At 33.2% G+C, this 27,690-nt stretch overlaps 2 protein-coding genes across 2 annotated transcripts; one reads left to right on the forward strand and one right to left on the reverse strand.

The window, feature by feature from the left end:
• Positions 1 to 148: 148 nt before the first annotated feature.
• On the reverse strand, positions 149 to 3,259 carry LOC137835697 (alpha-L-fucosidase 1). The gene is made up of 3 exons (XM_068644311.1): positions 2,425 to 3,259; positions 1,514 to 1,750; positions 149 to 1,052 (listed from the first exon to the last, which is right to left on the reverse strand). Exons 1-3 carry the CDS (start codon positions 3,027 to 3,029, stop codon positions 287 to 289), a joined length of 1,608 nt encoding a protein of 535 aa, XP_068500412.1. The 5' UTR covers positions 3,030 to 3,259; the 3' UTR covers positions 149 to 286.
• Positions 3,260 to 24,906: 21,647 nt separating this feature from the next.
• Positions 24,907 to 27,015, forward strand: LOC137835700 (transcription factor RAX2-like). The gene is made up of 3 exons (XM_068644315.1): positions 24,907 to 25,318; positions 25,433 to 25,562; positions 25,982 to 27,015. Exons 1-3 carry the CDS (start codon positions 25,183 to 25,185, stop codon positions 26,727 to 26,729), a joined length of 1,014 nt encoding a protein of 337 aa, XP_068500416.1. The 5' UTR covers positions 24,907 to 25,182; the 3' UTR covers positions 26,730 to 27,015.
• The last annotated feature ends 675 nt before the right edge of the window (positions 27,016 to 27,690 follow it).

Raw genomic sequence — 27,690 nt, forward strand, 5'->3', positions numbered from 1 at the left:
GATAGGTTGTGTTCACCAGCGCTGTGAAGAAATTAATACACTTTTTATCACATTCTTTCTAGATGCTGTTATTGAGTAAAATTTATTTGAAATTTATTCTATAATAAATCACACTTATAGAATAAAAGATGAGAGACCTTTTGCAACATTTGTAAAAGAACAAATCAATTCACTGGGATTAATCTCTTCTGCTTATAACCGTATTCAAGGAATTATAAAGAATCTAAGAAAATTGAAAGTGTATTTTCCGTGTAAAGTGCTTTCAAATTTTACAATTGAACAAAGTTTACATTGCAGCACTTAGGGAACTGTTGTGCGTGGTGGTCTGCAGAACTTGACTTCCATTGAAAGAGGCTCCTGATTTTTTATCAGGTGTGTCCCTCAAAACGGTAACAGAATCCATGTAGATTCCTAAGTATGATATCAATGGGTCTGCACGTGACTTGTCAACAACTAGCTTCAAATACTGAGACTTCAGTTTTGGAAACAGCAACAGCCTCTGATATCCGATTGTGGTGCCATTTACAACTCTCATCCATACACCATCTTGGCTCAACGTCTCAAGGTGAAATTCAATCACCCTCTGTCCCATGTGAATAGGCTCTTGTAATTGCAAAACATTGAATGATACTAGTTCTTCGAGATTTATGTACAATATCCACTTAGTTTGGTTCTCCTCGGGAGCCCAATATGTGTATATACCTTCTTTAAGAATATTGTAGGGACTAAAGTGAGTATCTTGAATCCCCCCTCTTATGCTGCTGGCATTAATAACAGCATTTATAGCCAAATTGTGAGAAAATATGGACCTCCGAAGTTCAGCGAACTCTTGAAGAACTTGGATATCCTCATCTGAAATAAGACCCGAGGAGTTTGGGGGTACATTCAATAATAGCTTGCAGTTTCTACCAACTGATTTATAGTATATTTCAAGTAGACTCCTTGCAGACATCGGACTTTCTGAAGCATGCCAAAACCAACCGGGTCTTATTGAGACATCACATGTAGCAGGAATCCAATCAGGACCTAATGGGTCTCCCTCGCTATTGTATCTGTTTGATGACCAAAACACATTGGTAAATGTCTACAGTACTCAAAGTAGAAACAAGGGAACCTCTGGTTCTATGTAATCTGAGAGTATTAATTTTTTCACATGCCATTTTGAGAGCATTTTAGTCATGTACATGATTCTCCACATTTTCAAGCCTTGCAAAGGATACAAGCAACAAAGAAAGAACTAACTGAAATTTACATTCTTCAACTTCATTTAAAACCAATGAATAGGCTGAATCAGAATAAGTTCATTTCTCTGAATACCCATGTACGAATTATAGAGAGTTCCATGATTTTCAAAATTGCTCCATAGAAGTGTTTGACGCAGCTAAAACACCATGCAGCAAGAATTATAATCCAACTATATATAATGCTAAGTGACAACAAAGTAATCATGTAAACCAAACATCATTTAAAAGTAAGGGAAACTATAGGAGTATTAGTACAAAATGGAACTTACTGGAGATCAATTTGACCAATTTCAAAGCCTGTTTTGTTGAATAGAGACCAACAAGTGAAGCCAGCAATACCGTACTCATTACCTACCCACCTTGTCTCAGGACCCAAATCAGAAAAAATAGAGACCCCTGGTTGGAGCTGGTGAATCAGAGAATTCCAGCTTGTATAGAGATAATTCATGTCCTTCTCCCCTTCCCCTTTTGCACCATCCAGAAAAACGTCAGTTATCTCTCCATACCTGGTTTGAATGAACTTACTATTTAAATAAACATGGAATATATATTGACAGCAAATTGGCATATAAAAAGAATGATTCACAGGATCACAGGGAGAATTTCAAAATAGTAATGTTATCTCTCCAATCACAAATGTATTGCATTACTAAATAGATACCAGATTCTCAACAAACCTAACATATAGGAATTCAAGTGTGACTTAGGAGTCACACAGGTAAAGATGATCATAGAACGCAACACTAACTATGGTTATAAGGTTTATTGAAACTTATTTTATGCACGTATGTGAGTTAGGAAAAACTTATAAAATAGCTTATAAAAATGTCCAGTCCAGCATAACTTGTGTTTGAAAACAGTTTAACATATCAGTCAATAATCCAATTATTTTACACTATCATTTTAGTCTCTGACGTTCATAAACCATAAAAACTAAAACGGAATGAAAAGTGTATGTATATGAACTATTAAAATATAAGAACTGAAATAAATAATTTCTAGAGGAACTAAGACTAAAAGATCCTACAGTTCTTTACACTTTATACTGCAAATGCTTACAAATTGAACTTTTAATTTAACATTTATCCCCTTACATTATAAAAACAACTTACAAATAAATACTAACATGCGAATAATTACTTAATTATTTAACATGTTCACAACTACTTAATTTAGTTACCTAGTGAGTAGCTCAGTCATTTGGGCCAAGTAGAACTCATTATACCGCAAAGTGTCACCAAAACTTGTCTCGTGGCGATCCCACGGCGAAAGGTAGATTCCAAAGCCGACGCCGGCATCCTTGGCGGCGGATGAGAGCTCGGCGACGACGTCGCCGCTCCCATTCTTCCAGTTGCTGGAACGCAGGGAATAGTCGGTGTAATCAGAGGGCCACAAGCAGAACCCATCATGGTGTTTTACAGTGAGGATTACTGTCGAAAAGCCACAATTTTTTGCGACCCTTATCCACTGCGATGGGTTGAGCTTGGTGGGGTTGAAGACGGAGGGGTGAGCGTGGCCGGAACCCCATTCGGAGTCCGTGAAGGTGTTGGGGCCGAAATGGAAGAAGAGGGACATGTCGCGCAGTTGCCATTGGAGCTGCAACGCCGTTGGGAGAGGCAAAATTGGAAGAGGTGGGGGTTTCCGGGAACAAGATGCAGGGACCAATAAATGACAGAGACCCAGGAGGAGAATCTGAATTGGGAAATTGGGTAGTCTGCAAGTTGAGATTTTGATCAAGGGATTGTGGGGTTTGCACCACGATCTCGAACTCTTGTTCAGCTTCATGTTGGTAATCTCACAAAGTATGGTTGACCTCAAGTGTTTGTGACTCTTCCACTTCGCAAAGTAATGTGATAGATAACTATATAATGCTGATTAACAGAAAGAAATAGGTGCCACGAAATCAGAAGACTTTGGAATGGATTTAGACAATTATGTAAATTAAAATTTTATAATATAACTCATATCGAAGAAATTTTGAGATTTGGACCGAAGATTAAATAAAATAAAAAACTTATTAGTTAATGTTTGGAATCTTCTTTTATATTGGTGTTAATAAATGGAAGTTCAGCTAAAAATTTCTATCGCGTTTTTTTTGTTCTTCATTGTGGTTGAAGATGAAGATTTAACAAGGGTGTCAAGGAAAACTATTGAGATGAATATGGTAGAGAGCTTGAAAATCGAGGTTAAAAAGGTAAAAGTAAATATGCTTCAATTTGTAGATGACACTTTGTTCTTGTGAAGTTAATACTAAAAGTGTAATTGCTATTAAAGTAATTTTGAATTGTTTTGAGTTAGTCTCTAGCCTTAAGGTTAACTTTATGAAAAGTAGAGTTGGTGGGTTGGGGGTTGATAAGTTAGTGATTTAACGTTTTGCGATAATTCTCAATTGCGATGTGATGAATACTCCTTTTAAGTATTTGGGGATGATTGTGGGGGGTTGTCATAAGAGAAGTGCGTTCTGGGTCGATGTGTTAAAAAGGATCAAAAGCAAATTGGGAAGGTGGAAAGGAAGATTCTTGTAGTTAGCAGGGAGAATTTGTTTGATTAAGTATGTTCTCTTGTCTATTCCATTGTTCTACGTTTCTTTGTATAAGATGCCTTCTGTGGTGTTGAAGAAAATTGTGAAATTACAGAGGAATTTTATTTGAGGTTGGGGCTCAGGAAGATAGCTTGGGTTTCTTGGAAAAAGGTCTGTGAGACACGAGAAGTTGGTGGTTTTGGTATCATGGATTTAAGGCTTTTCAATGTGGCTATGTTAGGGAAATGGATTTGGCGTTTGGGATCAGATAAGGGTGGTTTGTGGAAAGAGGTTATTGAGTCTAAATATGGTAGTTGGAGGAGTCTGAAAGAGTTTAGGAGTTCCCACATGGAGTTTCTCTGGTGGAAAGATCTGAAGGGATTTGGAGGAGTGGGGAAGGAATATCGTGGTTTGTTTTGAGTGGGTAGTCGATAATGAGGATAATATTTTGTTTTGAGATGATGAGTGAGCGGGAACTAAAGCTTTGAAGAGTAAGTTTTTGAGATTGTTCTCCTTAGTAATAATAAAGATTCCTTTTTGGATTCTTTTGGGGAGTGGTGTTTTGGCTCTTGGAATTAGGATCTAGTTTGGAGAAGGGACATGTTTGATTGGAAGAAGAATTAGGAACTTCAACTTATACAACTGCTTCATGGTTTGCGTCTTGTTTTAGGAAAGGAAGATTTCTAGGTGTGGAAGGACGACATGTCAATGAGGCGGTCAGTTCGACCTACAATATATTAAGGAATTCTTGTGACTGAGAAAGTTCGTCCTTGTTCGAATTTTTTTTGAAGATCAAAGCTTTGTTTTTTGTTCACTTCACAACTTGGAGGGTGTTGGGTAATACGATCACTTCTAAGGCCAATCTAGTAAGGTGAGGGGTCACAATCGATTATATATCTTGTTGCTTGTGTCAGGAAGAGGAGGAGACAACTAGACATTTGTCTTTTGAATGTAGAATTGCTTGGTTAGTTTGCAATGAGTGTTATGCTTGGTTTCGGGTGGCGTTGGTAGATCATTTTGATTTTGGTTCACATTTCCTACATTTTAAATTGTGCAATGTGCTAGACTATGTAAACACCGATTGGGGAAGTGTTTGAGACATAGGAACAAACACATCTTCAAAGATGGAGTGATTGATCATTATGAAATTTTTTCTTTGACTCAATTAAAGGCTTGATCTTGGATTACATCTAATTTTGCTTCTGCGTGTTTTTCCTTTTATGATTGATATCTTGGTTCGTTGACTTGTTTGCTTATGATCAAAAGTCTTTAATAGTTTGTTAGGTTGAATAGTTTGGTTTGATGATGCTCTTCTTCTAAGTGCCTTTGTTGGTTTTGAGTTATAGGTTATAGCCGTCTATAGGACTTTCCTTTTTAAAAGAGTTATTGGTATGCATATTGATTAGACCACTCCTGAAGTAATTTATATTTATTTATTTATTCTTTTCATTGATAAAAAAATTAAATATAAATTGAATTGAAAAAGTAATGATAAAAGAAATAGAAATGATCACCTGTAAAAATATTATGTAGAACTGGAACGCTAAGTTGTGAAGATTTGAAATAAAACAACTATAAGATCTAATCAAACTGAAAAAACAAAAAAACCCAAAAACCCAAAAACCAAAATATTAGACAGATTGAATCTGTGAACTAAATTCAAATATTTATTATTTTAGTAAGTAATACATTTATGTTTCTTTTTAATCAAATATATATATATATATATATATATATATATATCAATCTAAAATTGTTGAAATAATTTATATATAAGATAAATATTTAAAATTTGTAAAAAACACGAATAATCAATTCTAACAATAAATTATTTCTATAATCCAATTGAATAAATTGATATTTATAATAATGCTTTTAACAATAATTTGTATTAGTTTTTGAAAAGTATTGACCAAAATAGTCACTGACAATAATGATCCACGTCCTATGAGAAATTCAATTCTGAAAATTTAAATACATTTATAATACAGCCAAAAAAAAATGCATTTATGATGCACAAACTGAAGGTTTGGCGATGACTATTTTTAATCATCTCAAGTTTTCCTTTTTCTAATTAAAAGAAATCTCAGACACAATTAAAACCAATAATATCAGTATAAGCTGAAATAATATTAAAAAATAATAAATATGAAAACAGATAAAAAAACGTAATTAACTACAAAATATGAAAAGTAATATCTGTGAGATTAAATTGCAATTGAAACTGAATTGGTGTGAGGCTGGTACCATTATTGAGACCCCTCGAATGGTCCAATTGGTGTTGTGGGTTATGTGAAAACTCGCCGTGCTCTTCGTACATTGAACACTGTGTGGGCTCAGCACTTGAGAGAAGAACTCAAAGGTAGGCTCTCTGTAAGAAGTGGTGCAAGTCCAAGAAGAAACGTAGGCTTTCACCAACTACTCAAACTCACTCACAAGGAAAACAAAAGAAAAACACACTCATGTTGGAGATCCCACATCAATTAGTTATCGGGCCGTTATTGATCACTCAAAATATATAGTCCCACACACAAGTTGACAGTCTCGGCGTGAGGGGTGTGTTGGAGATCTCACATCGACTAGAGATTAAAGCCTTTAATAGTATATAAGTGGGTGCAAACCTCACCCTTATGAGCTGGTTTTACGAAGTTGAGTTAGGCTTAAAGTTCACTCTTTCGTAATAACTCAGCTGGAGAAACTAAACAATTATGCTACTCTCATTCCACCATCACTAATATTATTAACATTTTTACTATTATTTATTATTATTAAATCCTTTACCAGATCTCGAAGTTTTCTCTTATAAAGCACCAAAACTGCACTAAATATATAATAATATATGATGAAATTTTCTCTTAATGTTTATCAGAGGCAAAGCTAGGGGTCACAGCAGAAAATTCCAAACTTCAAATAAGACAATAACTAAAACTTCAAGCCTAATGATGCCGTGATTAAACCTAATGCTGGTATCTGGAGGGACTTGTTAAAAACAAAATATAATTAGATACAGCAGCAAAACCAATAGATACAAAAACTTTGACTCTTTTCTTTAGAATGTATACTTGTGGAGACGTCTCTTTAATCAAGCTAGAAACACCAATGTATCATGATGAAACTGCTGAATGTGGCAATGGAATGAGTGACACCTCAGGTCACGAGAGAACAACTAGAGAGAGACAGAACAGTCAACTGATTTGATGACCACGAAATTGCTGTACACCTCTCATTATTACTGCATTGCTATCACTACTGTGTACTCTGTATGTATATATATATATATATATATATATATACTGTCTTTCTTACCAAGCCATAATGCTTATTAAATTATTTAGCCACCACCCCTTCCCATAGTTTACATCTCTAGTTTCAAAGTCAAAGTTTCATCACCATTCTTTACCAACCTCATCAAACAAAATGCAAACATTTCAAACCAAGTAGAATATAATGCATGCTATCATCCATTGTCATCAGTTACTGGTCAAACAATAGCAGAATGTGAAGAATAGATAATGGGGAGGTCTGAAATTATTGTAGCAATTTGTAATTTGTTATCTGCATGAGGTGACTAATTGATTGGTCCTTTTTTTCCTTTCCCTATATCTTAGAACATGGTCACAACCAAAGCAACACAGAAACACACTAGGCCACCTAGCTAGCTCTCTCAGTCTAACTCTTCTTCAGTCTCAACTCAACTAATGACCAACCAACCAACCCCTTATTTATCAATTTCTATGTATGCATGTCATATTCACACACATATCTCAATATGAGCTTAAAGATAAACATATATCAAACTTGAGTTGAAGAAGAAGCAAACCAATACTAGCTTAGCTTCACCTGAAAGGTGTACGTAGATACAAAGACATGTATAAAAAGTTTTAACATGACAAAAACTAGCGAAATCCAATAGTGCCAACAATCATGCATATACATGATTCTTCTATATGATGTATATGCCATACACAACAGTGGCAGCTATTCTACTCTATTCTTGGACATTTCTACTTACTCTGCAACATTGATGTTGTTGAGATAAGAGCGTGCATGCACGTGCGGGGAAGTGTCATGTCGTGGGGACCATAGCCTCAGCAGTCAGACTCTGGCCACGTTTTGAGCGACCACTAATATTAGGACCCTTCAAACTTTGAACCAAAAAGTGAAAGTGAGAGAAGCACGTTCTTTCAGTTTTCCCTTACTTGTTCCTAACATCCTCGTCACGGGCCACCAGGGATATATCTCCCTACTACTCTTTCATTACTGTATTTTATTTTATCACAATTTCTCTCACTTTTTTCTTTCAGATTTTTTTTTATTTGGGTTAAATATATTTCTCTATGAAATTGATTTTCGTTAATTTTTTTCATCCCTTTTACTTTTTCGTCTTATTTAAATTAGCTTTTAGTTATGAAAAATTTCAATAATAAAATTTTGTTGTCAAAACCTTGTTTTGGGATAAAAAAAAGTTTAGGTTTTGTGAAAACTTTCTAAATATTATACATGTTAAAAAAATAGGAAAAATAACTAGTAGAGTTATATATACTAGTGGAAACACGGCGCGATTGCGTGTGTATCCACATTTTTCTCTTTTACTCAATTTTCACTATGACAGAAATATAACATACATACATAAATAATTTTGGATGAGTCAAAATTGAAAAGCAAAAAATAGAGTGTAGAGAGTGATTAAGAGTAGAGGTTATTTTATTTGATATGTGAGATTTTGTGTGGAAATGTGTGAGAGTATGCTCTCTTTGTTGCCTTAAAATAAGGAACTAAGGGAAAAGTGAGAGAGTCATATGAAAAAACACTCTATTGTATTAATAAAATGAGATATATTAAATAAGGGTAGAATCGGAAAAAAATTATGTACACTAAAAAAACAGTTATAATGAAGAATCCCTTTATATATAGGTATAAATGAGATATATTAAATAAGGGTAGAATCGAAAAAAAAATTGTGTACATAAAAAAACAGTTACAATGAACAATCCCTTTATATATAGGTACAGATAAAAAAAATATTTTCAACAAGTAAAATAATAATTTACTTTTCTTGTACTAAGATAATAACCTTGTGTTTTATGTTAATGCGTTATTTAATAATTATCAACAAAGATTTTTTTCTTTTTACTCGTGATTAATTATGATTAAATCTTAAAATATAATTGTTTTAGGTAACTTCAGATCGGTCGACAATAAGAAAATAAAATATAATGAATATGATATAAAATAGGAGTTGAGAATACTCCCTATGTTGTTTACTAGATTCTTTTTGTAGAGCACAATTTGGTATATATAGACTGAGTTGTAACCTCTCTACCTTTAGCCATGATTCTGATTTAATTGAGTGTTTAAGACTAATTGATTTAAGATTCCTTAATTTGTGTTCCTCATACATAGATCAGGAAACGACCATAAATAATCAAGTATCAGACCAGGTCGATGACCTAACATGCTCCTGCCTCAGACAGGTCAATAAGACTATAATTATAATGAATTTGAAGGTCATAAGATAAACTATTTATTATATTCCATAAGTCAAATCCATGACTTAACAATAATATAATATATAATATTTATTGGTTAATGCAAATAATGCTGTAATTCCTTTTATTTTGCAGCTTAGTTTGGCAACCGTTGAGAAAGGTAAAGCATGTGGTATATCAGAGTCAATGACAACTATTTACACTGCATGACAGCAGTCATTTGATTATTCAAAACAATTAATTTAATTTTTTTATGAATATCGTGAATTGATACTGATGGTGACCCATTGTGCTTATCAATTCGGAATTGGAAAACAAATGAACATGAAAGACATTTTCACGATTGAAGCTTTGAGTTACTAATATACTAATATCACCAAAATAATCACCATTATTTTTAAAATATGCATATTAAATATTTTTGTTCGGGTGCAATATATAGACTGTATACAAGAAAAGAGAATGATTAATACAAAAAATTTAATTTAGTAATGATTTAAAATTTAATTAGCCCACCTTAGTATAATCTTTCTTAACCGAAAATACCCTATTAATAATGTGAATTTATGCTTAAAAATATTATATATTAATAAATGATCATGTTAACGCAAATTATTGATATATTGAATCTTAATGTAGAACTTCAAAATTTAGATTATCAGTTTAAGTTTTGTTCTTAAAATTATATTATATTACTAGAATAGTAACCCTAACACTTTAATTTTTATCCTTTATTATACTACAAGAAAAATATGATGTTTCGTCAGTCAAAAACAGACACGAATGAGAAAAAACGACACTTAAACGTCGAATTTACGTGAACCAACAATCCAACAAAAAATCGTGGAATGGTGATGAAACAAATATCGTCGGCTTATGCGTGGGTCAAATCGACGCAACTGTATAAAATCGCCTTTGTGTCGATTTGGTTGACGAATTGGAAAAGAAAATTGACATCAGATTTTGTGTCAACCTGGCCCACGCAAAGGCCAACGCATAAATTAATTAATAGAAAAAAAATAAAAGCTTGGCCGACGCATGAATGGTAATAAAAAAACATTTATTTTTTGTTCTAGCCATTTTACCATGTAAGACAAATAATACCAAACCAATCAAATTCAAAATTCAACATAACAAATTGCCATCATTCACACCACATTCACAATACAAAAAACATTCAAATAGTTAAACAAAATCATTGAGATAATTTCATCCATCCAAATATTCAAAGTGAATATGAATACATAAAACAAGACTTAGAACTAAAATTTTACTTTAGAATTTAATTAAAAGTACTAATAAAATGTTGAATAATTCAATTACATAAAAAGAATGCAAATGAAAATATAAAATGGATCCCATAGTGATGTGATTTGTGAAAACCTACAAAAAAAAATACAAACAATGTGAATAAATAAAATACTTAGTATATAATAAAAATGTGAAATAATTAAACTTACAATATGGGATGCACTTGAAGGGACATACTGGTCATCGTGCTCTGGACCATACTGGTGGTCAAATTAAGTTGTGCTAGTGGAAGTATTTTTGTCATGTTCCATTGAGATAAGCTTTTCATTTATAACCTTCATTTAGTCCTCTAAGTGTGCATACTTTTGGCCCCACATACTAAGTTCAACACAAAGTATTTGATTTTCAATCACACGATCAGTCTGAAATGTCAGAAGTAGAGGGTTGAGTGAGGGAAGAGACTCCTTAGCAGAAGTTAGCAGCTGTCGTACCATACACTCAACCTCTAACCTTCTTCCGACAACTTCCTTCCAAGTTTGAAGCTTTGTTGCAGGATCAAGTTGATGGACATCAATGCTAGAGTCCTGAGAACTATTTACTTGAAGGGCCCTCAAGCGTTCATGATAGTTTTCCTACATAGGTCATTAGGAGATGAAAATATTAGGAAATTAAAATAAAAATATAAAAAAGGTTAAAAGAATAACTTACACAAGTTTCACGAGCACGAGTATCAACCCAATCACCCTTCTTGTTTGTGTGGGTGGCCATAAATAGTTCATCAGGTTCTAGGGGACGACCATATTGGCGTTCCTAATAATGTTGTACAATTAGAAGCAATATATGTTGCAAATGAAAAATGAATTTCATATAAGATAATGATGAGTACTTACGAAGGTCACTGCAATATTTTTATGTGATTTTCGACCTGTGGAGTGCAGTGCTCCACCACGAGATGAAGCCCTATTCACTTTATTCTGAGTTGATTTATCTTTAAACTTTTGTGAATCCCAATAGTTCAGAAGCTCAACCCCATGCCTGCTCGCCTATCCAAGTAGGTCGGGCACCCTTTGCCCTGACTTTGGTCAACTTGTCACAAATTATGAATTTTTTTATTAATTACGTATCCTTTTATTAATTAACTCTCTAAACTTTTCAGCCATATTTTGTCAATTATTAAACTCAAACTTTAATTCTCATTCTCATTACAAAACAATATTAACAAAAGTCCATATTAACAATCCATACAAATTTAAAGAGTTTGAGGTAACCTGTTCAAAAAATAGATCTATATTGAATTAACTCGTTCAGAAATTTTAGAGTTTTAATGTCATCATGATGATTAACACATTAAAAATTTAAGTTTCAGTTAAGTAAAATGTGTGTGTCATTACATTCACATAGCCCAACAGAGCAACATAACAACAAAGCAATAAAATTAATAAAAAAATCTGAAATTTTAAAACTTTACCTCATGGAAGCATATTGTTGTGAAGTAGGAGGTGGAGCTCAACAACGACGGTGGATGATGGAGCTTAAATGAAAAATGAGAAAAAAACATAAAGTGGGAGCGAAAATGGAGAAGAAAAAAAAATGAAGACCAAATTAGAAAAAGAGAAGACAACCCATGAACAATGTTGGACCAAAAAAATAGCATGAGGCAAGGGGACCCTCTTACACCATTCTTGTTTCTTATAGTGGCTGAAGGTTTAGTTGGGATTGTCTAGGACTGCATAAAGACTTGGTGGAGAGTTTGGAGATTGGAAAAAAGTTGATTAAGGTAAACTTGCTCCAGTATGCAAACGACACCTCGCTCTTCAGTAAAGTTAGTATTAAAAGCGTGTATCACATCAAGGTCATTCTAAACTGTTTTGAGTTGGATTATGGTCTTAAGGTAAATTTTCTCAAGAGTAGAATCAGAGGGATAAGGGTATATTAGACTGAGATTCTCTGTTTCATGGCTATTTTAAATTGTGATGTGATGAAAACATCTTTCAAATACTTGGGGATGCGTGTAGGGGGGTGTCATAAGAGTGGAGTGTTTTGGGACGAAGTGGTTAGTAGAATAAAGAGTAGATTAGGGAAGTGGAAGGGTAGATTCATCTCGATGGCTGGGAGAATCTGTTTGATTACATTTGTCTTATCGTCTATCCCACTATTTTATCTCTCTTTGTTCAGATTGCAATCTATTGTGCTGAAAAAAATAGTGAGTCTGCAAAGAAAATTTTTGTAGGGATGGGGATCTGAAGGGAGGAAGATTGCATGGGTTGCTTGGGAAAAGGTTTGTTTGTCCAGAGATGCGGGCGATCTTGGCATTATAAAGGCTAGGCAGTTCAATATGGCTTTATTGGGAAATTGAATTTGGCATATGAATTCGGAAGAGGGTGGATTGTGGAGGGAGGTTATTGAGTCTAAGTATGGGGGTTGGAGAAGTCTGAAAGATTAGAGGGCAGAACATCAAAGCCTTTATGTGGTGTTGAGATTTGGAGGACATTTGGAAGTCAGAGGAGTGGGGAGTTTAAAGACTGTTATAATTGGGAGGTTGGAAAAAGGGAGAGATATTCTGTTTTGGGAAGACGACTGGGTAGGATCTGGAGTCTTGGAAAATAGATTCCTGAGGTTGTTTTCTCTGTTTGACAATAAGGATGCAAAGTTAAACGACTGCGGAGTTTGGGTCAATAGTGTTTGGCAGTGGAACTTAAATTAGACAAAAGGACTTTTTGCTTGGGAAGAGTCTCAAGTATGGCAGTTGTTTGAGGTGGTATCCTGTAAGAGCCTGACCTTGGAGACTGAGGACAGATGGGTTTGGAAGGGTTGCGAGTTTGTAGAGTTTTTTGTCAAGTCTGCTTACGATTTATTAAGGGGAGAGAAAGCAGATGATTGTTCGAGGATGTACAACTTTTTCTTGAGGGTGATTGAAAAAAGATTGCTACCAAGTTCAATCTGTAGAGGCGAAGGGTTCAGGTTGAGAGCAATCTTTGTTGTTTGTGTAGGGTGTTAGAGGAGTCGACAAGTCATCTATTCTTCAGCTGCAGAGTCACTTGGCTAGCTTGAAATCTTTGTTATGTTTGGTTATTAGGAGTGAAATCGATATATATTCTCTCTCCTGGGTCACATTTCGAGCAGTTTAAAATTCTTGATACGACCACTTCAGTTAATCTTATTTTGGGTCATGTTTGGATTGCGTTGGTAAGCGAAATTTGGAAACATATAAAGAATTGTTTATTCAATGGAAGAGTGGTAGACTATTCTGAAGTCTTCTCATTGGCACAGGTTAAGGTTTGGTCTTGGATCTTGTCAAAGGTACCTTCAGTGAGTTTCTCGTTCTCTAATTGGTGCCTAGAACCCCTGGTATGTATGTAAGTTGATGATAGGGTGGCGGGGTTGGTCTTTCAATTTTAAGTTGTTTTTTAGCTTGTTGTTGTAGGGTAGGCAATCAAAGTTGTCTTGAGGTGTATGTCTCTTTTGCTTTATAAGAGGGTTGAACCACCCCTAAAGTAAGTCACATTTATTACATATTTTCTTACTAATAAAAAAAATTGGGATGACTTTGAATGAAAAAAATTATACACCTGATTTAAGTATTAATCTTTTTTATAGAAGTAGTGTGTAATGCATAATTTTTTCCCAATTCTTTTTAATGAATTGAATGTCATTATACATTACTTCTATAAAAAGAAATAAAAAAAATTAATAGTAATCATATTTCCTAAGTCAATTTCAATAAAATAAAAAAAATACCTGTAATTTAAGTAAAAGTTCTGTTAGGTATACAATTTTTTACATTTGAAAGTCGTCATCCAAACATGACTTCTACATTTTCATTAAAAAAAAAGTAAAATTATCCTGTTTGATGAATCTCGAATAAAGTTTCACCAAATCAATAAAAAAAATTGTTAACATAATCCAATCAATCTCAGGCCTTTGTTCAAACTGATTTTCTATCTTTGTTGAAAATTATTATTACTTCAGTAGGAGTAAAGGTGGTAACATGTTTAGGATAATGTTCAATCTCTCATATACCGTCCAAAACTCTAGTGATCGATCATTGGACGTGGTCCAAGTGATTATCGTTGCTCCTGAGGTGTTATGCCTCCATTCTAATAGAGAATGAGTGAATTGACAAAATTGACTCTCGAAAGACTCAATCATTCCAAAAGCTATTATGAGCTGCAATCATTTATAAAAGAAGAAATGTTAGAAAGAAAAAATGGACAATTTTTTCTTAGAACCACTCACATTGATTTGGGGAAAATTTTCACATTGTATTTACAAAAAAGTTCAAAAGGTCTTGGTCCTCTCTTAAGTTCCTTGGATTATTGTTGATTCCAATTGGAGATGTCGTGTGATTTTCGGTCTTTGATCGATGTAGGTGGTGTATCTGCAAAAAAGTTACTCTGATACTTAAGTTAGTGTTCAATTTGAGGTAGCTGAGTGTAATAAATATTGTTTAAAGTTTACCTTTACCTTGGTTGGTATGCTTATTTATAGGATTGTGATGGACCTTTGACACTAGATTGAGATTAAGGTAGATTTTTGGGTTAATCTTTGAATTTTAAATAAATTTTCGTATAATAATTACATTAATCATTTTGTATTAAAGGATGTATGTTAAGAACATGTTTAAGAAGTACTCGGTCAACAATCTATTACATATAAAAAAATATAGAGAATGTAATGTTTCTTTTTTATGGTGACTCATTTTTTTTTTATAAGAGTTGTAATATCTCTAAAATACTCCTATTTATTTTGTTGATAAAAAAAATTATAAATTGAAATGGATCAAACCTGAAATTTGTGATAATTTCGAACTATAATGAATTGTTTGTTCATCTACAATGGCAGTTGAAATAAAATATAAGGATATGTAAGATTTGTATTGCTACATTAAAGATTAACACTCTGGTATTTTCCGTGTGGTCTGACAAAGCAGAACAAAATATTATTATGAGTAAAATACTTTAGAATTTGTACCTCTTGAACGTGATTAAGATTTTGTGTAATATCTGTTGACACAAGACTTTTAAAGCAAACTGAGGTAAAGATTGAGTATATCAACCTCAATCTAGGATAGGCTAGATCTTAATGGCTTTAGCGACACGAAGGTTCTCTGACAACATTAAATTGGATTAGAGTATGTCGGACCAATAACCTACTACCCTATGCTTCTACTCACACACAAAGGTCCAATCTGGAATAATATTTCACAAACAATACTTCACATTACATTAACCACTTTCATTTGCATGTCTCAAAGGTTATTTATGCTACTGATCCAATTATTATGCAAACCTTTTGAGTCATTTGAAAATCTACAAAACTGAGTTATTATTTGAAAAACAAGGTACGATTAATAAGTTTATAATTTGACTATCTTGGCCTCTCGTCACATCATGTTATGCATTCAACGTTCCGATGCTACCTTATTGAAGGAGAACTAATATTATTCTATATTCAATCTACTCTGTCTGATATCCTGCCACCAGATTGATGCTGCTGCTTTTGAACTACTGCTTGTCACAACTTTATACAGCATCACCATCACATTATATCACAGGGCTACTGAAATATTTTGAGTACACAAGCAAGAGATTTAGTCGGATTCATATGCATGTAGCCCCTAAATCTCATAGACATAGCTACACATAAGTTTTCCTGAATAAGAGTCTATTATCATGCACACCTTTTCTAACATTTTCATTTTAAAAAGGTTGAGCATGAGTGCAGAAGAGCATGGAATGATTTTGAATTTTATATCTTGGTGGGGATGGTTATTGTTTTGGATGGTGAAACGTTTCTTTCATACATGGAGATAATGGTCAAAGATTAGTGTTACTGTTTGGAGCACTATGTACAGTGGTTTATATCCATCGAGAAAGTGATAAGAAATGCAGGTATTATATAAGCTACCAAATTGCAAAAAGCGTGGACTATAAACTAAACGTATCTTCCTAGATCCCTGCCTACCCACCAAGATTAGCTTCCTTTAATCATAATAAATTATCAACTTTACTTTATATCATATGCCACTACATATATAACTCTTCTTTTTCCACAGTCACTTCTCTTCCGTTGCCTTCAACCAAAACAGTTTAACACAACTTAAAGTCATGAAGAAACAATAGAAAAATCCTTCATTTACACAATAAAATAATATCAATTATTCATTTAGACAATAAAAAAAACATCAATTTGATAGTTGTGATAAAGTAAATATAAGTATGTCAATATGAATATTTATGAGAACACTAAAAAAAACCATGAAATAGAAATCAATTTGTAGAAATCAAAATAATTAGTTGCAATAGTAACTAAATTAGAGACCATTTTAGAAACTAAAAATAAATTTGGTTTCTAAATTAGTTTCTATTATTTTTTATTATTGTTAAATAGTTTCTAAATTGGTATCTAATTAGCTACCAAGGTTTTTGCTACCAAATTTAGAAACTAAATAATTGGTAGTTAAAACCTTAGTTGCTAATTAGATACCAATTTAGAAACTATTTAACAATAATATAAAATAATAGAAACTAATTTAGAAACCAATTTTTTTTTTAATTTTTAAAATGGTCTCTATTTTAGTTCTTATTGTAACTAATTATTTTTTTAAAAAAAATTGGTTTCTATTTCATGATTGTCTTGTAGTGGAAGAAACTTAAATTTTAAATGTTGAGTTTACATTGTATTTTTTAACTTAGAAATATAAATATTTCTAAATTAGTACAGTGTATAATTTTTTTTTATAGACTGTGGGAAGGTTAATGATATTATAGATTTTTTTTTTGGATCTTCGTATAATAGTTTTTTTGTTTTGAGAGGTTATGTGAGGGAGTTTTATTTATAAGAGTTGTGATATTTTTTAAATATTTTAATTTATTATTTATTAATAAGAAAAAAATAGTATCTTTTAACTTTATTAGACCCAACTTAATTAAAATTTAGCTATAATAATATTGGGAAAGTTTTTTTATCAAGTTCGAGTCTCATTTTAAAAGGTGAATTTTTTTGAATTTTTAATTACACTTGATTAAGTATCCTATCTTGTCACCAATTTTTTTTTTTTTTTTTGTGTAACAGCAACATTTGTTTGGACTATATATCATGACCTTTGTATTAAATATTCATGAGTTACTTTTTTCAATATAATTTTTTTGTCAATAAGATTTGAATATGAAATTTCATTGAATTAATCTGAGATAAATTCTACCCGAACTAGAACATTGATGGCTGTAGCTCTAAAACACAAAGAAGGGAAAAAAATATGATAAGTTGATGATATAAGAAGTAAAAGATAGAGATAAAAAAACACAAGTGGTTAAAGAAGAGATGTGTACTTAAACAAGTGAATAATCTATTTAATGCTGCTAATACCATATAAAATTAAGATTAGAACCCCATACAGTATAGTTAGCTGGCAGCAGAAGCATGCATACGTTAGCAATGACACAATTCAGTTCATTAAATAAATCAAAGTATGCAGCTGCATAATTGGTGAACTTGTTTCAATTATTTTCAAATATAAGACGAAAATTAAAAATAATTGTTAGCTTTAAACCCATACCATGAAGTAGAGCAGAATTCTATAGAACCATTGAATAGCTTTCTTCCACCCTTTATACTGAGAGAGAGTACAAAGTATAGGGATGTTTATCTATTACAGAGAAGGAAAATATAGATATAGAAGAAGTAATAAATAAAAGGAAAAGAAGGAATATCATCATGTATGATCTATGAAATAGGGCCTTTGCAGAAGACCTAGGTCTCTTGTGTATTTTCATGTGTCCTCAAGCAACACAAACGTCCTATACTAGGAATGTTATTCTAGTGTACATGACAGCACAGATATATGTGATAATTGTTTTCCCTATATATTTTTCACTATACTGTCGGTATAAAACTATTTATATATATATATATATATATAAAAGCTCTATATCTATACAATTTCACTCATTAATTAGTCAATATTTAAACACAACATCTCTGAGCAGATGAATTTAAGGACAATCCCTGATCCATAGGACCCTATATATCAGATATGTACAATTGTGAATATATATGCGCCTTCTGCCGCAAGTGAAAAAGTTAAACTGTGAGGAGCTGTAAACACACAAGTATATATACTTTATCACATTTTTTTTATCTAACTAAAAGAAATAAAATTATTTTTTTCGATATTCGTTTTAGTGGGATGTCGGATGAACTTTCTGTCGGATTTTGTCAGCATTACAAGAAAAACATGAAATAAAAATTAATTCTAGATAAAAAAATAATTAGTTACCATAGTAACTAAATTAGAAACTATTTTAAAAACTAAATAATTGGTAGTTAAAACTTTGGTAGTTAATTAGATACCAATTTAAAAACCATTTAACAATAATAGAAAGTAATTTAAAATTAAAAAAAAATTTAGTTTCTAAAATAGTCTCTAATTTAGTCACTATAGCAACTAATTATTTTTTGTCTCTAAAAATTGATTTTTATTTCATGATATTTTTTAGATATTTCATAGATATTATGCAGTTAAGCTCCTCGTAATTTTTTATAAGAGTATAAGAATTGAATAATCTCTTAAATGATTCTTGTATATATATATATTTTTATTGGTGATAAAAAAAATATTATTCATATAGATATACATATGTGATAACCAGTTATATTTGTATTTACCGACTGAAGAAGAATGTGTACGAAAAGGTGAAGAAACAGCAAAAATATTCCTCCCTAGTTAATTTAGAATTGCATAAAGACACCTAAATATGAATGAAGTTCTTTACTTATCCTGAACTTTTTTTGTTGAGAGATAATCAATTAACATTTAATATATAATTGGTTATCAAATCTTTTTAAGGTATAATCAACTCTATTTGCACGTAATTATTTATCAAAACAAATTTAGAAGGATAATTTCTTTTATCAGCATTTAGAAGGATAATTAGTTATTACTGAAATATAATCGATTATACAAATCTTAAAAAAAAGTAATCAATTTACTTTAAAACGTAACCGATATCAATTATCAGTGCATGTATATTAATAAATTTAAAATTAAAATTTTAACATAATAATTTTATATCCAAAAATATATTTAAACATTAAATTAATTTTATAATATGTTAATTTAATTATTTTAATTATTGAAGGTAAAGCCTTGATCTTCCAAAAGAAGTCATACAACCACGAATTTCCCCCTTCTGCCTCTCCTATCAGAAAACAATAGGTTGACTGAACAGAAAACTCTTCAAAGATGCTATCTTTCCAAACCCATTCGTCCTAGACTCACACCTCAGTAAGTTGGCGAACAAGGAACTCCTCCCACACAAAAAGATCCATTCTCCAATTTAGCCTCCATGCCCAAATGTTGTTCTCTCAAGCCCCACACTCAGACAAAGATGCCTCTTTGTTTACAAATATTCTTCAAGGCACCGGAACTTAACCAATTATCTTCCCAAAAAAGAATGTCTCTTTCATTCCCTACCTCCCATTTGAAACAGTGTTCAAAACTCCCTCTCCAACATTCTGACTTCCTTCAGGTCATTCCACCACAAAAAAAGTTTATTTTTAGATGCTCCCCACTCTTTCAAACATTTCCAACCACCGTACTTGAACACAACGGTCTCCTGCCACAACCCACCTTTGTTGGACCTCAAACGCCAGATCCACTTCCCCAGCAAGGCCACGTTAAAAATTTTAATATTGATAATGCCTAAATCGCCCTCTTACCTAAACTTGCAGACCTTATCCCACACAACCCAGGCTATCTTCCTCCCTTTAGACCCCAAACCCCACAAAACATTCCTTTGCAAGGTCACAATCTTCTTCATCACACAAGCCAACATCCTGAACAAAGAGAGATAGAACAGGGGGATTGACGATAAAACGGACTTAAGCAAGCAGATCCTCCCAGCCAGCAAAACGAATATGCCCTTCCAACTACCAAATTTGTTCTTAACCCTTTCTACCACATCGTCCTAGAACACACCCGTCTTATGGCAACCCCCTACCGATATTCCCGAATATTTAAACGGGGTTTTCATCACTTCTTATCAATTGTTGCAAAGCAAAAATTAGATGTCTTGTCGAGCCCCACCTCACCAATTCTACTCTTCAAAAAATTCAGCTTAAGATCATAAGCTAACTCAAAGCAATTCAGGATAACCTTAATGTTGAAAACACTTTGGAGACTAGCTTTACAGAAAAACAAAGTATCATCGACATACTGCAACATATTCACCTTAACCTTCTTACTCCCAATCTCCACACTCTCAACCAAATCTTTTTCAACCGAAGACCCCTGGCCTTCAACTACAATGAGAAAAAGGAACAGAGCCAAAAGATCGCCTTGCCTCAGGCCCCTTTTCGGAATAAATTCCTTAGTCATGCTTCCGTTAACTAGAAATGACATCGAAGCAAATTCCAAACAAGATTTAATCTAGGAGATTCACTTTGCACAGAACCCAAGCCTTCCCAGCATATAATAGATAAAATCTCACCTTACTGAGTCGTAAGCATTCTCATAGTCTACCTTGAAAAAAAACAACTTTTTGTTCTTCCTCTTCATCTCGTCCCAAACTTAGCCACAGGAACACTATCGAACAACCCCTTCCTTCTAAAAAAGCAGATTGTTTGAAATCAATCACTTTTCCAATCACCTTTTCAACCTAAGAGAAATAATTTTTTATACTATCTTATACACGCACCCTACGAACCTAATTTTTTATATTATCCTATACACGCACCCTCTCTTACCTTCGTTTTAACCACCTCCTTGTCTTCACTCCAAATATTGTTCTCTAAAACCCCGTTGATCCCGTTTCTCACTCTCCTCTACTTCATATTCAAGTGAAAAAACTTTGTATTTAAATCTCCTTGTTTCAACCATTTAATGCGAGCTTTTTGTCGTAAGATTGCTTCCTGCTTGAAGAAATTTCTACTTTGTTCAGCTAATAAGATTTTTCTCTCATCTCTCCCAGACTCGTGAAGACTGCTTTCATCGTCTCTATCGTCTAACTCTTGAATCTTCTTCTATAAGACTTCCCCTGCGCGGTTGACATTCTTAAAGACTTCTCTATTCCAGATTTTCCGATCTGGATTTAACTTTTTTCAATTTTTCTTTTAAAATAAACAACCCTCCGCCATCGCTTTGCCAAACATCCAGGCTTCTGAACGATTTTGGCCCCCAATCCACATTCGTATTTTTTAGCACTAGCACACAATGATTAGAGACCGATCTGCTTAAAACATATTGTTTACTATTTGGATATGTTTCCAGCCACTCCCTAGACACCAAAATCCTGTCAATTCTGCTCTTTACTGCCCCATTCAGTTTGTACCATGTGAATTTTCTCCCAACCATCGGAATATCCACCAAATATGTTTTTTTCGATGAAATCATTAAACCCTCTAATTTCTCTACTATAATCAGAAATCGAAATCACACTTCTCCTTTCCTCCTTACACCTGATAGATTTAAAATCCCCAACAACGCACCAAGCCTTGTCTTGTTGATTCTTCCTGATTTCGCTAATCTCTCCCACACCTCCTTCTTTTCCCTTAACAAACCCAAACAATATACATTTATAATTGTTACTTGTAACCCATCTCCAACCTCTCAAACCCCTTATAGAATGGAGAAATCCCTCCCTTTAAAAGAACTAGTAATTTGGAAGCAGTTTCTCCTCCACATAATGATGACCCCTACTGCATTATTTACTTCACTATTTTCAACCCAGTAAATATCATTAGAACCCCACAAAAGAAAATAACTCTCCTCCGAACCCATAACATTTTGTCTCTTGTAGGAAAACCATTCTTACCTCTTCTTTGTGGATCAAATCGCACAAATATTTTCTTTTGACTCTTCCTCTTAACCCTGTTATATTCATACTAAGCAGATTCATCATCAGAAACACTCAACTCCACCCTATACTCCTATTGTCCCGGTTTTCCATAAAATGTAACCTGTTTATAGTAAATTCTTCTTCCCTGAGATAGAAAAACCCAACTCCTTGCCAATACTCCACATGCTTCTAACTTTACCAAAATCATTGTTCGTCTAGAACAATCTATTACAATTTCTAACCCCACTGTATGTGATAGAATTTGCCGACCACAACTCCCAGGTAGAAGCAGATTTAGACGCCCTCCCATCCAGGAGATCTTCCTTTGGACGAAAAAGACGTAACACCTTCCCCTTCGTCGGTGTTGACCATCCTTCTTGCACCAGGGCAAATATCGAAAAAAGACTCTAACTCGCCAGCCACCACTATTGGAGGAGAAACCGTTGTTACAACAATGTTGTTTTTAGCTAGTTGTGGCAGGGTGAGCAGTCCGGGTTTTCTTGAGGTGTATGTCTCTTTTGCTTTGTAAGAGGGTTAGACTACCCCTAAAGTGGGCCACATTTATTATATATTTTATTGTTGATAAAAAATTTATAATAATTCTAAAAGTTGACTATGAAAAAACTTGCAAGTGAACTAGAAATTCATTTACAATATGATATAGAGATTAGGCTTTTGTAGTAAATGGGTGGATAAGTGTTTGTATGGAATCCCCATCAACTTTTTTGTTGATCAAGTTGATATGCAAATACCTTTCGTATACCTAAGTCTACATGTGGGAGAGAATATGATAGAGTTAAAGCTTGAAAATCAATAGAAGCAAAAATAAGAAAACAAGTGAGAAGATGGAAAGATAAATATTTATCTTTCGTAGAAAGAATATCCCTGATCAAAATTGTGTTATATGTGTTATCCATGTCTATTAAGATGTTAGTACATGTGTGTATATGGAGGTGTAAAAGTTGACTATGAAAAAATCTGTAATTGTGTGAACTAGAAATTTATTTACTATACCTTAAATCCTAAATCTTAAACTTTAAACTCTAAATGTATTTTATGCACTTTAAACTGGGTGAGGTTAATAAAATGATTAATTCGATTTGGGGTTGTATGTGGATTGCAACTTAGAAAACGGAAAGATAGATATTTATCTTTTGTAAAACTAATATTCCTAGTCAAAATTGTGTTATCTGTGTTACCTATGTCTATTAAGATGTTAGTACACGTGTCTAAGGAGGTGGAGAGATTCAGAAAATTCCTCTGTAGAGTAAATGAGGAGAACAATAACATCAATTAGATATAATTAAGTTGTTTGTTTAAGATCTTAGTGTATGATGATAAAATAAGTTTGAATTTCAATCGTTAAACTATTTTTCAGGGAATATGTTTTTGGCTCTTCTTCATGTATGTGGGATGCTATTTGTGCCTGGTTGTTTGTTTGCTAGAGTATTGCTAGGTGTTTGGCAACTAGAGGGCATAGATTTGTTCCAATAGTTGTTGATGGTGTGTTAGCTTGCGTTGAGACTTTTATTAGTGCTTTTGTTCTTTTTCTAATTTTATATTAGTTTGTTTGTTTTATCTTTGGGTATATCCAAGGTCTTTGTGTGTTCTTTTGGTACTTTTGGTACCGTTTAAAACACATTGCTTTGGCTGATAAAAAAAAAATAATCACCAATCTCATCACTCACCAATATTATAACCAGATAATTTTGCATAATAGACATGAAGCTCTTTTAACATATCTTTTCTAATGCAAGTTATTGATTATAAAGTTTAATAAAACAAGGAAAAAACTAACCAAAAGAGAAGTTTGAAATATAAAAGAATTATAATTTATAGTATATTTCACTGTTCCAAAGAGTTATATATGCTAGCTAGTTTGCTGAATCCCTAACGTGCATGCAATTGCCTGAACACCTATGTTTGTTTCCTAGGGGAAAGAGTGTATGAAGAGGCAACTATGCATCACAAAGTTATGATTTAGCATTTACAAATGCAGAGGCAACAATATATTTCATTTTCTGGTTCTTTAGTGGTAAAGTTTTAGGACGTGTTCGTGTGCAGTTCCAAAAGATACACCTACTGCTACACAATGATTTTCTGACAAGTTTAATAATACTACTATATAATTAACTCCATTAATATATATCTTCAATATATATATTGTTGAGGTGCGCTTTTGTCACACATGTCCGCCAGTTAGATGTGGATTTAATTAAATCATACTACAGGTATTTTAACATATTGCGTGCACCTTTTCAATTTTTTTCTTTCTGTCTTTTGCTCTTGTAATGTTTTACTTTAGCAAGAGTGTCAATGCTTTAATTAACAAAAATGATTAAATATTGAGCCACCGCACTAGGACGAAGAAACTTGGACAATTAATTCCACATTTTGGTCCTTGCTTTTGGATAGAATCACAAATCTGGTAGCTGTAGCCATCACTGCAATGAACCTGCTGGGTTATGTTTCTTTCTGTATGACAAACTTTGGATGCTTTTGTGTGTGATTAAATATTAACTAAAGAAGAAATTATATATATGAGTCAGAAGTTTTGGCCGCGAAGGCTGAAGGTTAGAAAGTTCTCCCTGAGAATGAGTCCATATTAGAATAATGTTCACAATTTAAATTATTTTCGTACATAAACGTCCTATCCATGCTTTTCATTTAAGTTTTTGTTTCTTACTGAGATAATAAAATAGTAATATTTTAACTGTTCAAAAGCTAGGTCTCTTGTTATAAGGCTAAGCAGTCCCCACCAAAGTTTCATTAGAAAGCCAGGGTTTGGAATTGGCATCGTGAGAGAGGTTTTGTGGAATTGTTGCAGAGAAGGAGAGAAAATGGGAAGAGCTCCTTGCTGTGACAAGGCAAATGTGAAGAGAGGACCATGGTCACCAGAAGAAGACTCAAAGCTGAAGGAGTACATAGAAAAGAATGGAACTGGAGGGAATTGGATTGCTCTTCCTCAGAAAGCTGGTAAGAAACATGTATATATAGTGTTAGACTTTAAACCTAGACATCCTTTCATTTGCATGTATTCTCTTTTTCTTTGTATGTCTACAATGCTCTGACTCTGATATATGATTATAGGTCTAAGGAGATGTGGAAAAAGTTGCAGATTGAGATGGCTTAACTATCTTAGGCCCAACATTAAGCATGGGGAATTCTCCGACGAGGAAGACAGAATAATCTGCAGCCTTTATGCTAATATTGGAAGCAGGTACTACTTATTGCTACCCATTTTTATGCACTATTCATAGCTAGACCCACTAACAAATTCTAAAATTTATTATTCTCCAGATCTAGAATATTGAGATGGACATTCTTTTTTTTTTTCCACTTTTACTTCAATCACTAAATGAAACGCATGCTCCGGGTGAAATGTCCTGAAGTCTGTCCATATTTATTTAAAAGAGGTAAAAGGAAAAGAAAAAGAGGCACACAAAAAAAAAACACAACAAGGGATTTGACAATGTGAGAAAACTATGTAGTTGTCTAGAATCTGTCTATATTTGGGAAGCTGGTCTTTAACATGGAAGCCAAGTTTAGATCTAGCAACAGCATGCACTCAAAGATGTTGGGTAAATGAAGACATTGATATATAATTATATTTGGTGAATTTTTCCTTGATGTTTTTAGGTGGTCAATTATAGCTGCTCAGTTACCAGGCAGGACTGACAATGATATCAAGAACTACTGGAACACCAAGCTTAAGAGGAAACTCATGGGGCTGCTTCCTGCATCTCATCAAAGAATAGCACCCTATCAACACTCCTCCACCCAAAACCCTCCCTCATCATTTTCTTCTCAATCATCTCTATCCTCTTCAATCTATAGGGACTACTGCAACAACTCTCATTATCACATCCCAGCACCAACCTCATCTTTCCCATGCCTTCAACAAATTTCTGTTCCTTCAAGTAATTACACGAGCACAACCACCTCTCTCCCTTTGTATCAAAACCAAGAGCCTTTGGTGAGTGTTAGTCCCATGCAGTATTACCCCACCACAGACAGTTCCATGCTTGTGTTTGGAAGTGAAACAAGTTGCAGTTCCTCTGATGGGAGCTGCAGCCAGGTGAGCCTTGGCAGAGAGATAAAACAAGAAGAAATGGGATTTCAGAATTTAATGTTTGGAGATCAGAACACGAACAGATTTATGCAAAGTCAAGGCAACATTAATCATGATGGAGGTGAGGAGTATGTGCACCAATGGACAGAGAAGCCAAACGGGTGCTTCTTCCAAACGCAACAAACAGCACTCGATTATGATCTTGAGGTTATTAAACAACTGATTAGTACTAACAGTGGTAGTAATTATAGTAATAATGGGTATTTTAGTATTGATGAAAACAAGACGGAGAAGGGAGTGTACTACAACTACTGAACTGAGTGCTACTGATGCATGACTGACTACTGGAAGTGAAATCAGAGAGATATGATCAGTGAGAAGCATGGGAGTGGGAAAGATTCAGAAAAGACTTTGAGGTTGTGTTGTGGAGTTCTGTGTTCTTTAATGAAATCAGATAATTCTTATTTTCTAGGAAGTGAAAGTGATGATTTGATGACGATGATGTTAGGTTTTTGTAAGTATTCTCTCGATGTAAGTGCAATCCCCCAATCAGACATCAATGTTATCAATTCCAGAAAACAAGGCTTTTAGATTCAAAAATATTTTTCTCAAATATTATTTATTGCTATCTATTCATTTTTATTTTGAATTCGTATAAAAACTCTAAATTCATATCTCAACAAAGCATTAAGTAAAAAAAATAATCATTGTATTTTGATTATGAACTTTTGGAACTAGAAAGTAAATTAGCACATACATGCAGTGTTATTCTTATTATGTTCTCTCCTTTAATTATGTGAAAATTGATATTCATTGTATCATGAGATTGTCCCTTATCATAAAAAAAAAAAAAAACCCTTTCTCTATTTTTTAGTTTTTGTATCACTATCATTGATTTTGATACTTATGTGTGATTTGTCAGAAATAGAAATACTTGTTTAAGCACCCTGACAAAGAATCTTTTGTATAAAAGCTAGGTCAGAAGTCAAAATAGAGGTTGTTTACGACAAATCTTCATTATTTTAACTAATAAAAAGGCAATGATGGCCATAAAAGAAAGAGTATGATGCATATATGGTGGATGAATTTTATTGTCTTGTATGAAAGAGTGTCAAGTTGTACAAGAATAACATAAATTATTGAACACAAATCTCAGTTATATATATATATATATATATATACCTGGATTGAAAATTCTTTCATTAGTTATAAGTATTATTTCTGTGTATGGTATGGATGCATTATTCATATTTATTCACAAATCATTTAGTTTTCC

This window comes from Phaseolus vulgaris, chromosome 5 (assembly GCF_000499845.2).
Source record: "Phaseolus vulgaris cultivar G19833 chromosome 5, P. vulgaris v2.0, whole genome shotgun sequence".
NCBI classification, from domain to species: domain Eukaryota; kingdom Viridiplantae; phylum Streptophyta; class Magnoliopsida; order Fabales; family Fabaceae; genus Phaseolus; species Phaseolus vulgaris.

Excerpts from the sequence above, each read along its gene's own strand:
- LOC137835697 (XM_068644311.1), bottom strand. The coding sequence starts at position 3,029 with ATGAAGCTGAACAAGAGTTCGAGATCGTGGTGCAAACCCCACAATCCC. Across the intron at positions 1,751-2,424 it reads ATGACTGAGCTACTCACTAG|GTATGGAGAGATAACTGACG; the intron begins GTAACTAAATTA and ends CATTCAAACCAG. Across the intron at positions 1,053-1,513 it reads ATTGGTCAAATTGATCTCCA|ATACAATAGCGAGGGAGACC; the intron begins GTAAGTTCCATT and ends GTCATCAAACAG.
- LOC137835700 (XM_068644315.1), top strand. The coding sequence starts at position 25,183 with ATGGGAAGAGCTCCTTGCTGTGACAAGGCAAATGTGAAGAGAGGACCA. Across the intron at positions 25,319-25,432 it reads TGCTCTTCCTCAGAAAGCTG|GTCTAAGGAGATGTGGAAAA; the intron begins GTAAGAAACATG and ends ATATGATTATAG. Across the intron at positions 25,563-25,981 it reads TATGCTAATATTGGAAGCAG|GTGGTCAATTATAGCTGCTC; the intron begins GTACTACTTATT and ends TGATGTTTTTAG.